General features: G+C 32.0%; 1 protein-coding gene across 3 annotated transcripts in view; it reads left to right on the top strand.

Moving 5' to 3' along the window:
- The window catches only part of LOC131845106 (protein Tob1), a 50,736-nt gene extending 37,901 nt beyond the window's left edge, over positions 1 to 12,835 (top strand). Inside the window, exons 1-4 of one of the 3 annotated variants that reach the window (XM_059194141.1) lie at positions 7,369 to 7,550; positions 9,237 to 9,537; positions 10,390 to 10,481; positions 10,926 to 12,835. In XM_059194141.1, coding sequence (XP_059050124.1) covers positions 9,249 to 9,537; positions 10,390 to 10,481; positions 10,926 to 11,303 — 759 coding nt within the window. In that variant the 5' untranslated portion in view covers positions 7,369 to 7,550; positions 9,237 to 9,248 and the 3' untranslated portion in view covers positions 11,304 to 12,835. Of the gene's footprint in view, positions 1 to 7,368; positions 7,551 to 7,588; positions 7,668 to 9,236; positions 9,538 to 10,389; positions 10,482 to 10,925 lie in introns of those variants that run through there. The other 2 variants (XM_059194140.1, XM_059194139.1) reach the window with 2 other exon arrangements.
- The last annotated feature ends 712 nt before the right edge of the window (positions 12,836 to 13,547 follow it).

The following is a 13,547-nucleotide window of genomic DNA, read 5'->3' as shown; positions in this document are numbered from 1 at the left end:
AACCATTACACGAAATAAACAATATCGTTAGAATGTAGCTATTGTTGTGAACTATAACGGCGTAGTAGCACGCAATTGGACTTATTAACCACGCTTAATACAATACTGAATTAATACAAAATATTAGAACTAGACTTTAAAATTGAAACTTTAGAGTTGTATTCCCAAATTTCTAATTTTGTAGATACGACAAACGGCAATTACATTTTTTAAAAATGTTAAACAACAATTAGTGCATTATTGTATACATATCATATTCACTAAACAAATCTTATTTTTTTTATTTAATGATAACATACATTATCAAACTTTATTGTACATCGACTAAATAAGTACAACAATCTTTTGGGCATTTTATGTGAATGTACTAGTGTAATTGATGTTGGCCACGATGTTATAGTAGTTTAGCACAGTGCATAACTTCCGAACGTCGTGGATTCAACCCTCGCACGCTACTAATATTTGTAATAATAACTATTTTTATTTGTGTTCTGGATGCTTCTATGTATATAAAGTATTTATTTATATAAAAAAATATTATACAGTTTTTTTGTCAGTTGTTTTGTGCGAGTTGTCTTCGGTTGTTATTATGTCAAATATTGCATTGGTTCTCTAATATTGTTATTTACAATAATACAATAAATATTTCCACCTTATCTTTCTATACGTTCAGTTCTTTCATTCCTCCGTTGGTATAGGCTTTTATCGAATACATTAACTTGACGTAAATATAGAGGCTAAAGCGATTAATCTTAAGGTAAGATAATTATTATTCGACCTTGATACTTCACAATTCACATGAGTAGATTAACCACCACAGTAGGGCTCGGGAAAATTCCTGAATAAACGTGTTAAGTTATAAACGTCTAGCGAAATGGACCTTAGGTTAGGGATGTACTCTACAAACAGAACTGTTATATATTCAATATACCATTATATTAAATCAATTCAAATGAAGGGTACATATTGTTAGATGTTAACTAAAAAAAATGTGTTATGAAAGTAATCAGTACGATCACAACTGGGACTAACTAAACAAAAGGTACTAGAACAGTAACCTACCAAATAATTATTATATATTTATAAATTATAATTATTTATTCTTATATAAATAAAGACATCTTATTTCATGTAATCTAAGATTTTATGCATAATATACATTTCAACACAGAATGTCAAATTTATGTTAAATAGGCATTTAACTTAATGGATATTATTTCCATTTGTCAGAAATTTCAAACGTGTCATTAAAATTGTCTTCAAGCTTTTTAATTCTTACCAGAAATTTAAATAAATGGACAATCGCCCACTACACAATGGAGTGCCGTTCCTCTCCGCATAATCTACATGAATATTTATGTATTCTAAAACATTAGACATACAAACAAAAGAAACATTAAATTAGCATCACTACAGGCGTTAAAAAATATAAAGGCTCCGAGGATACAAACACTTAGTTGGTAGAGGAAAACAATTTGTCTAAATTTTTCTGATATTAGAATGTAATCAATACTTGGTATTTGAATAGTTGCTTATCTAATACTGTCAATTCATTCCTGTAAATATATTCATTAAACTGTTATCTATTAAAAATATTATCAAATTATACATCTTTTTAATAATAGGTTACATATATTTTTGAGATTTATTTTCCAATTACTATATCACATAGATAAACAGCAAGTACCAATATATCTGTATATGCATATAAGTGCATTCTATTTCGAAATATCAGCAAAAAAGAGATAAAAATATTTGGTAATAGTAAACGCTTTTACGCATACATTTGTGGCGAGTCCATCGACTGCCATTTCTTATCACGACCTTCCTCGTGACAAGGGTGGCTTTGTTCAAGATATAATGGTAGGAACCATTTATCTAGAAAATGTTCTCGTTGCTCCCCCAAACGTATAATGGAACCTAATTTTAATTCTTCCTGTGGCTTTAAGTTTTCGTTCTTCATTTTAGTTGTATAAATATACTAAATTTATAAGATTTATTAAAATCATTGAATACAATTATATAACTAATAGTAAGTACGTATATATAATATTTTAAAACATATATCACGTTACATGTTAATTAAAGTAACGAAATTTTAGAATCTCTTCAAGATATGAAATTATCAAGATTACATTTTTTATTAGAAAGATTTACTTCCGGGATAATCTTGCCATCTAATTAGACGCCGCGATTATTATATATTATGTGGAAAGTGAAATTGGTTTTTTATATAAGAAAATTCTTAAATTACATTTTTTCTATTTTAAGGAAAAAAAATTAAATCAAGGAAATGAATATATCCAAGGCTACTGAGTTTATTTTAAAACTCTACTAAAATATTCATGACAAACCCATAATAAAATAGCTGTAACAAGTAGAATTTTATCTATAAATAAGTGCCTAATATATATATTACATATTGTATATTACATTTTCGGGATTTTATAGTAGAAATAGTAGCACATATAACAAAATAATATATTTCAAATATACGTACCTACATATAAGAAATACAGTCAAATGCTGCACGTCTTTTGCAAAATTTTGATAATATTTTTAAAACATATTAAAATACATAAACATAAGGTTGTTCATTTAGAACAACCTTATAACAGTTATCCCTTTTCCGTTTGGGAAGTACTCTTCACAAATTATTGCTGATACTCAGTTTTGGAGTGTACAAGTAGCTACTTAATATCTACACACTAGTTAACATTTCTAAACGTTGACTTCCTCGTAGGTACAAACTTCACGGTATGTTTACCTCTCCATTGTGGGACAAATTAGTGTACATAGGCAAAATACCTCCAAAGTCCCAAAGTTAACATTAAACCGTACCGAACAAACTTCAACAACAGCCATTCATATCAAACAAACTTATCTTGGATTCTTTCCAGAGCGCCCTACAAAGGGTTTCTACTACCTTTCGTTTATTCCTTGAACCTTTCTTTGCCTTATCTAAAGTATCATCACAGCGGACGGAGATCCGTCTGAAGGAGATATTGTTCTTACTGAAAGACAATGCTTGCGGTATTTCTTGAAATTTGGAATTATAAGTAATATCTACAAGAAAATATGAACAGATGATATCAAATTTTATAACAAATGTCATGTATATGCCTAAATTCTATGAAGCAGATAAAAAAAATGTTTTAAATATTCCTGGTATATACTATAGCACAGTATGTTTGTTTTATCGTTTCTTATCTCAAAAATACGAAGATAAACACAAGGATGACGACAAAAAAATATTATAGCGTCTTCAGTAGTATATATACGGGCACCCGATGGTGCTATAGGTGCGCGATTCTTAATTTTGTTAAAGAACATAAAATACTACATATTTGTTTGTAATACTATAAAAACCTCATTATATTTTTAACGCGGTTTTCACACGAAAGAAAATTATCCTATTATATACTATAATTTTCAATTCTAAGTACTAGAAAGTAATGTATTGTACTTGGGACTTGTAAAAATATCGCGCCCTTATAATTTATTCAATAGAAATAACGCGTTTTAGTTTTGTGACTGATGTGTGTGTGACTGTGAAAATATAATATTTTTTTATATTACAGCCAGTAAAATGAATGTAATCATAAAAAATCTTATATTGACCGTCCTCTTAGACAAATATTTGTGTTTTCAACTGCTGTGAACTGGCCAGAAAGGTTACAACGAAAATATTTTTTTAGTGGCCCTGTTTTCCTAGTCGTATCTCTAAGATATTTTACTTTAGACTCATCCCTCGTAATGTAATAAAAGTCACCCACGTTGTTATATAAAAATAAGGCAATAATAGATAGTTGCCAGGCATATAAAATTGAAGAAAAAAGATTGTAATAAGTTTTCCTCGGGTAATAAATAGACAGTTAGGTATTTCTTAATTATATTTATATTGTTCCTTAACAAATATGATGAACTAATAAATTTAATATAAAAGGCTAAAGATACGTAAAAAATCTGAATTACGCTTACATATATAGAATAAATTTACCAAATTCCATGGTATATAATTTCAAACTGAAAGTTTTTGCAACGGCAAATTGTAATCAATATATAGAATATATTTAATTTCTAATCAATATATAGAATTGTACCTATATATAAATGTTCTGTGGACAAAAAAAATCTTCATCAAATAAAATTACATGAGACCATCCCAAGAGTGGAATTGTAACTACAATCGTCGAACCCAATCAGTTGAATAAATAACGTCGAAATATTGTACATATGTACTCGTATATTGAAACAACACGCATGAGGAGATCCATTGCGGTTTCTATTTTACCATAGCAAAATGTCTTCTTGTCTTTTTATTTAAAAAATACCTATTTTTATAAACCATGAATGATGATACTATAATGATGTTCTAAAATTAAAATAAATTTAAAAATGATTAATATTATATTTCATTAGATTAATATTTTATATATAGTATATATAATGTGTGTTATTTTCTAATATTTATTGATATTATTATCCTATCCCTATTATTACCTTTATATATATATTCTTCCATTCTATTCATGCGCCACCTCATATTTTCTCTACCCAAAGGTTGTCTGGAAGAGATTGCTTCTTGTGATAAGACCGCCTTTTGTACTTCCATATCTCTTTTCTGTATAATTCTTATGTATTAATTCTATTGGTGCAATAAAGAGTTTATAAATAAAAAAATAAAAATAATAAACATTAAAATTCCTATAGCTTACATAAAGCTACATTATCATCGTGTAAATTGGATTGTTTGCATATGACTATTTGCCAAGGCGTATTGCTAAGTATGTATTTTATTGTGTAGTAACCCCTAAAGAATTAAGGAGTAAGGAAATTAAACGTCGCTCTTGGAAATTGTAATACCAAATGTAATTGTAACATGTATTAGGTGATCAATCCGCTGTGTCTCATACGAACGACGATCACGTCTTGGAGAAATAACTCGACGGCTCGCAGCTAAGAAATATAGTTGCTTCTAGAAGTAGCCGAGTTGAATAGAATAGCTGACTTGCATTCGAAAGCGTAAATCAGTGTATGTTTACAGCACACGTAGTTTTATTTTGATTTATTGTTTCTGGAAGGTATTTTACAGTTCATACATATTACCTACATCGTCGTATAAGCAGTTTATCATACGAAATGACTATTCTATTTCATTTTATTCTATTCTTCTATGGAAGCAGATTCGATCCGCATAGATTAAAAACATTTTTATGCAACAATTTATGTATGTATTCATATTGTTTTGGTATTTTAAATGCCTGTTAGATTCAGATTTATTGTTATTAAAAGATATCAATAAACGCAATATTGACATTTCAATGATATAGTGGTTTTTTAAGTGTGACTTTCCCATCTCTACATAACACATATGAGTTATTGGACTGGATGTAAGGGATCGTAGAAGATATGCTTCTTGTTTACATTACAAAAATACCTACAATTAAATTACTTCTCGTAGCCTTTAATCTACGATAACCTATGACATGTGACATGATGTGAAACTAAGCAACTTTATCTAATCAAACTTAGGACTCATTGAAAAAAATTAGGCCAGTCACTATGCGTTGATGTCGTAAAATTTTAACGGTTACATATTTCGTTACAAACGCAACTCTCGGATGTTACTATACGTTATAACATTATTTAATGACAAAAATAATATAATTATTGTTTTCTTTTCTATTTATTTATTTAGGAGCTTAGGATCACACTGGAGAGCATGTTTACTCCGTCTTTAACGAATTACATATTTTTAACAATTTAAGTATAAAATTAATAAATTCCTATTTTTTCGCAATACCTTGAGTTTCTAGTGTAAATGTTTGACTATGTAATTAATTAAACATATGTTTAGAGCACATATTGGTAAATCGACTTTGTTTCAGAAATAAGTACCTACATAATCATCTAGAAAAATTAATACTATTCAATTTAATACTCAAATCAAAACCTGGTACCTAGTACGGCGGTATCTAAGATATTAAAATATGATATTGATAAAATTGTATGACAGCTACTATGTAGTTTCACTATGTTCTTACATGAGAGTCTCAGTTCAAAAACAAACCGTATTTCGAGCGATAGGGAAAATGGCCTAAAAGGCTTTGCCAATTTCACGGCCCCACTTTTCCTCACTCGTAAAATCGCAATATAGTCTTTAAGTACGGTCTGCAACTTAGGGTTGCGTTTGTTTAATATCAGTCCTTGTATGTATAAAAATACTGGCCGTTTTTTTTTAATTGGAGACGAATTTAGAATTCCCTTTTTTTGTTTAAAATGAATGTAGCTGCCTGATTCTGTTCAACAGAATAGGACTCTGCCTCATGGTAAAATATTAATTTTACCATGAGGCAGAGTTATATGTGTCTATAATATCACGTTAGGAGTACAGGTAGTGGAAGAAATCGAGAGGGATTTTGGAATGAGATTTATTAATAAACTGTCTGTATAAATAATCAATATTTATTTATAGATTATATGGCGTTTGAGTAGCAAAGTAACAAAGAGATAGATATAAAAGTAAATCTCATTCCACACATGTCAATAAATACAGAAGAGATAACTCGCTTTTAAAAAAAATTGTACTCATCTCCAATTAAAAAAAATATTTTGCATCTAATAACATAAAATACATAATTTCAATCTTTTGCCAACAGATTTGATTTGGTATCTGTCGGGTATAGGTAGTAAATACTTTTATTATTATATAATATGTATCAGGACAAAGTTTATAGCGTCATACAACTTTTATCGATTTATCTATAATGTTACAAATAAGCAAGTAATTGATAAATAAAAAAACTGTTTTGAAAAAAATTAAGGAGATTGTTACGCGGATGTGTATACTTTGGACTGGAAAAAAACTATGCTGTCATTCCACGAGTCCAATGATAAAACACGGGATATCAGCATGGAACCTGAACTTAATTCATGACATCACAGTTACTGTTATTGACAAGTAGGTATATAACCTTACATAAAGTTGTAAAAGATAAAACGAAACGAACATATTATTTTTCTCTGACCCCATAATATCAAAATCTTTCAAATTTCAGTTTAGATTTATTATTATATGATGTACATAAGAATTACATTCTTATTAGATATATACTAAATTAGAGTGATGTATACACGTTTTTCTTTTACATGTACTGTATCTGGAATGTAAAAAAAGTTTTAAAATTCAAAATTCGACAATGTGATTCACAAAATAAAATTTAAGAAAGTTATTCTTAAATTTTATTTGTATAAAAAAAATAAGTCATCATTCAAACCGCAATCAAATGTGTTCAAACTCCTCCATTTTGTAGCCGTTTGACAAGACGCCAAACAAATGAAAATAAATATTGAGAATTATTTTGTCGGCGTACAATGCGGTAGAATATCGGCACTGTCACATAGTAATTTCTGAGTCTATTTCCATAGCGTCACCCACTCACTAATGGAGGTCGGAGTTAATTTTGCGCGGAAACATTGGCCAACAAACAGGCGTCGTAGCGGGAGCGACGACCGGATATCATAACAATCCACCGTGACTATTACAAGTAATTCTAACATTTACCTCGAATGTGATATCTAACAATAAATGCACAGCAAAAGTTTGATATACCGCTTAGTTACCGCTAATAACTAAAAGCCGTTCCGAAAGCAAATGTGCCAAGGTATATTGCGATTTTCCTAAAGGATATTTTACTAAATAGTACAAGATATACATAAGATAACGATATAATACGATATAGATTTCTTTTACTAATGAAAAATACGTTTCAGTAGTACTTTTACTTTTCGGTTTATTTTTCTCTAATTTCCATGAGTTTGAAATTTTTATCATATTATTTTGTCACATTATTATATTCCTAAATAATTCATCCTAATAATTTATATGTTTATGTTAAACTCACTAAAACTAGTGGTACTATGCCATGATCGTTGTTCTATGTTATTTTAAAGTGACAAATACCTTATAAGAACGTAGACAAAAAAAAAACCAAACTCCTAAAGTACTTAAATAGAAAAAATAAGGAGATATAAAAGAGTTATTTAAGTACATCGTTAATACTCATTGTAAAATATTCTAGTCAAGACGCTTACAACCTGCATTTACTCCGAATCGACTGAATACATAAACACCATTTAAATATTATATTTGCAAATTGCTGAAATAGGCTATAACGGTCTATTCACAGAATCATATCGATTTGTATCGATTACAGGGCGTAGCCAAACCGAATTAGATAAGTTCTTGATGTAATAACTCGGTTGCTTACGGAAACGCTTTTTATAAATATTTTATTTGGAATGTCACGGCTAGACGATGCTCAATGTCATGGTTGTATCAATTTGCTTTTATATCTGGCGAACTACAACAGTTAGATATCGCTCGTGTAACAAAACATACAAAGAATTGAATTTATTTCTATAGCTCTCTATCATCAAGAAAATAAATTGAAGAACTGATTCGGTCGTACCTATGTTAATCAAATCAGATTGAAGAATGCTTTCTAATCTTTCTACTTTTTAAATGTAATTATCCACATTTCAACTAAATTTAATAGATTCCCAAAGCATATAAATATCGTAATATTTATGATAAATCTAAGGAGATTATATGATCTAGATATTATTTACTTAGTTCTTAACGCACGAGGATAGAACAATATTTCTTGATATTATACTTAAAGGTACTTAACTGATATTCTTCAAGTCTATAACTGACGGTTATTATTTCATTTACCTGGACCGTCAACTTATGTATTTGTCATTAAAAAGAGCATGATTGTGAGAAATCAAAACGGGGACAGAATAAATTTACAATCCTTCAACAGTTCCTCTTATCCCCAGGATGTAAGAGCCGATTACGATAACAAATCGCATGACATCAACACAAAAGAGGGTACACGTACTAAAAACGTATATCACGGTTTCAATAGTTCAACATATATCTTTTTAAAAATTATTATATTAATGTATACCTACTAATATTATTACTAGATCTACAGGACCAATTTTGAAGACTCTTGTTTCCAATAGAAAACCAATTTATTTGCGTGTTAGACTATATATTAACCCGAAAAATGAAAAGACTTTTTCGTAGTAGTCGAAAATGTTTACAGCCCAACAAAATAGGCACAGATCAGCTAGTTAATATAAAAAAAATAAGTATTTTTTTTTTATTACTTATTATTACTTATTAACTCGTGTTCTTATAGCAATTTTTTCTTTGTCCACAGTGAAACAAAAAAATGCATATTGAAGTGCAAGTGGCCCTGAACTTCGTCATATCGTATCTGTACAATAAATTGCCGAGACGGCGGGTGAATATTTTTGGGGAAGAATTAGAAAAAGCGCTTAAAGAGAAGTTCAGGGGGCACTGGTACCCAGAGAGGCCATGCCGTGGCTCCGCATTCCGTTGCTTGAAGACTGGGGGTCCTTTAGACCCCGTACTAGAACGGGCAGCAAGAGAGTCAGGAGTACCTGTTAGGGATGTGCTTGAGCATTTGCCAAGGGATTTGGCCGTTTGGGTTGATCCAGGTAAGGACTTAATATATTAAAATATATATACCTATTAGGAATCTTTTTCGTAACGCCTTGTTGAAAACTCTTCTAGATAACAAAAATAAGCAATATTCGATATTTCACTTACTTTTACGTTATGTAGAGCCTTCTGATTACATTTATAACGGCGTCCTAATTTATAAGTCTTCCTAAATGTGGTTTATAATTAATTACCTAGACAAAAGTAGTTTGAGAATCTGTGGAGCATCAAATCAATGGCCAATCAAGGCCTGACCTCGCAAATCTTTGCACCTATTTAAATATATGTTATCTCGTCTTTGAGTTAGATCAGATGCGTTAAGTGAAAAATCATACACTATCAATAACAAACAAGTGTGCAATACGTAAGACGTTGCATAACACGCAATTAGACGAGGTCGGTGGCAGTCGGTACACACTATAAGGTCGCTTGTGGTAGATATCCTCCAGTCGATTCCAATTGCCAAGCTCAGGTCCTCTTTCCATATTTCTAGTGAATTAATAGAAATATATAAACCAAACAATCTTAAAGGATATCTGACTCACTTATTGTTATCACTAAGCGATTTTGTTATAAAATGTATATGTTCCGGTTTCAGGGATGAGATTTGGCAGTGAAATTACTGAATAGGGAGGCACAATGCTTTAGTATGATAAATAACGTAGTATAATGTCACTACCGCAGCCGTTTTGATACCAGTAGTTACTAGTAGGTAACAAGTATAATCAGTGATATGGTACTATTTACATTTATAGGTTACGGATACTTACCACTCGCCTCTAGACATGTGAGCCACCATCAAACTTTTTTAGTCCGTTGAAAATAATAGATTATTTTGTCTCTTTCAGGTGAAGTGTCATACCGAATTGGCGAGAAGGGCGCAGTGAAGGTTCTCTTCAGCAGCGACGAGCGAGCTGCTGACGAGAGGACTGATAGAGAGGTACGCTTCAATTTTATTAAAAAGTAGAGATTATAATTTTTATGTTACATGTCTTATTTACTGCGCGTTTTAGCACGTTGTAGATGACAGTCACTGAAATGACAACAATAAAATTAATTGTGAGAAAATGTCAATTATTATTATCATATCAACTCCAAGTATGTCACCACGTGGACTTCCTTAAACGGCAAAAAATGCTGAAACAGCATATGTCATTCACATCACGCCATTACGCGCGGAGATCGGACTGTTTTGTCTTGTCTAGGAATACCTCTAGATATGTTTTACGTTCGTCCATTTGATTGTTCTACAAGACTAGTCTAGGTACTAATCCGAAATTCAGTGGAATACTTTTGTAACTGACCCAATTTCACCAAAAAAGACTGAAAATGCTGAAAATTATTTTTGAATTCTTCGTACTAAATTTGACATTATCGCCTACAGGTTACCCGCGCGTTCAATCCCGAGGCTCAGTGCTTCCGGCCTGTGGAGCCAGCGGCAGCTCCTTCGCCTCCTACGCCCGCTGCGTTCTCGCCGGCGCCGCCTTTCCGCGCGCAACCGCTCACCTTCACCACTGCCACATTCGCGCAGACCAAGTTCGGCAGCACTAAGTTGAAAACGAGCAGCAAACGTGCGAACCGCATGTCTCCCACCGAGTTCAGTAACTACATCAAGCAGCGCGCGGTGCAGCAGCAGCTGGCGGCGCGTGCGCTGTCGCCGGCCGCGGACCCTGCGGCGTACTTCGTGGCGCGGCGCGAGCCCGCTCCCTCGTCCGCGCCGCCGTACCCTCCCGCGCCGGCGCACCTGCTGCTCGCCAACTGAGCCGCGCACGCGCGCTAGCCGCCCCGCGCGACCCGCTCATAGAGTCTACTTTTTTACGAGAGAGACGCGCGCCGCGATTTATTTTTTTATTTTCCGCGGGGGCGTCCCGCGCCGCCCGCCGCTTGTGATATCCGTACGATTTTCCATAACTTTTTGTATTCTCGTTCGTTACGTCGATGTGTAAATTTATCGATAGGAGCAATAATCGGCCGCGCGACTCGCCGGCGATTTATTTTCGTAATATTTAATGCAGAGTCAAGTTTTTGATGTCTTCGTTCGATAATATTAGTAGGGTATAAGAGAGCGAGAGGCCGAGTGGCCGCGTGCGCATACGACGACGTACCTTCTAGAGCGAGCCTGTATACATACGTCCTCCGATCTTAAGAAAATACTGATATATATATATATATATATAAATATCTATACATAATATAATATTATATATTCGTACGCGATAATTATCTAATTTTTCACGTCGAAAAGAATGGCCAATAGAGAAATTACGTATTTTTAATATTGAAATTAATAATTCATACTAAATAGTGTTACTAAATACTTGTATGTATTGTACTGGTATAATAAATGTTTGCATATCCGTTCGGACGCGGTCGGACGGCGCGGCGGGCCGCCCGAGGGCGTCGGAGATCTCACCTAGTGTAATCATCACTCGTACGATTGTACCCTTATAATTATAATATACATAAAATATTATAGGTCTAGCTACGTTTCAATCTAACAGTATTTTTTTAAGAAGATATTAGTCCTTGTGTACATTACCGGCCGTCTGCGTCGCGGCGGTCGGTCTTAGTCTATATGGTATACTTATATAATATTGTTATAAAAGACATGAATATGAATAAATGATAGAAAAAAAATATTTCTCAATTCATAAAATAACGGGTGCATGCAAATTCATGGAAATAAATACTATGTGTTATTTATCTTTTTTATATTTCACTTGGCGATGGTGCAGTTTTTCAATGGAGTGTGTATTTAGCGTAGTGTAGTGATATGCGGGTAGTCGGTTGGATCAGCTTGTTATTGTGATTACGTGTTCAGTATTGAGAGGTGGACGTCTCTCACCATTGTGTAACTGTGAAATTCTATGCACAACAATGACAAGTTGTTACCTACGTAGTTATTGAAAATGTGCAACTATTTTTTAATACTTTTATATTTTGATTTAGATTAAGTCTAGTTGTATGATTTGAAAAATCTTGATCGTGTACTTTATTGTTACCCTATATTATAATTAAATTATTATGTAACGTGTACATGTAGCGAGGTCTCGATTGAAAAACTGACCAAAAGGCTACAGTATTTTGTAGATAAAATCTATATTGTAAGTTTAATAATAATACAATTTAGAGTAATGAGATTTTTTATTATAAAGATACTTTTTATTTTTTCTTTCTTTTGTAAGATATATTCGATGGAAGTGTTAAAGATAATATAATATTTGCATAATATAGTAAAAGCGGCTCTCCATGTCCGCAAATATAATTAGTCAATAATAATTTTTCATATTGTTGTACGACTTTTTAAGTTTATATTAAAATGTTTTGTGCAATCTATTGGCTTCTTTTAATTTCCTAAAAAAATATAGTAATAAAATGAAGAAATTGAAGTAGGGGAAGAAAAAGAAAGAATACTCTTACCTACTTAATGGACGTAGCAGTAGTACCAATAAGCGCATAGACATTGACTAGTGCAATTGCAAGTTTGGTGTTGATGAAAAGGCATAAGCAGTAACAGGCCTTCATCACAACAGCCAGAATAGCTGGTCAGTTTGCATACTTGTATAAGCCTCAACAAGTAAGGGCTTATTTAATCCAATTTTATTATTCATAAATATTAATTCAAATTTAATAAATTGATTTAATCATAAAGCCAATAGAAAAGAAATCCTTATTTTTATTTTTTAAAAGGATTTTTCTTTTCCCCTATTTCTTTTTTCAAATTTAATTTCTACCAATTTCTAACATCTGCCTACCTACCTACAGAAAAAGAGGAATTAATGTTATGACAATAGTTTTGGTAGAAGTTTGAAGATTTCATATAGACTCGGCTGATATGATTTGAAGAAGACTAATAAAATATAATGTAAAAGTCGTATGAATTCCTCCCTTTCCAAGTATATACAACGCTGTGCTGGGTTGAATAGCACTCAAGAATACGTTTAAGGTCATCATTATTGAAGTTAGTCAATTGAGAGCCGATTTAGATATCGGTTTTATATTATAG

This window comes from Achroia grisella, unplaced genomic scaffold (genome assembly GCF_030625045.1).
Source record: "Achroia grisella isolate CSIRO2021 unplaced genomic scaffold, CSIRO_AGI_Agris_v1 utg452, whole genome shotgun sequence".
NCBI classification, from domain to species: Eukaryota; Metazoa; Arthropoda; class Insecta; order Lepidoptera; family Pyralidae; genus Achroia; species Achroia grisella.
Note: the sequence above shows the minus strand (reverse complement) of the source record. Positions and strands in the feature narration are given on the sequence as shown.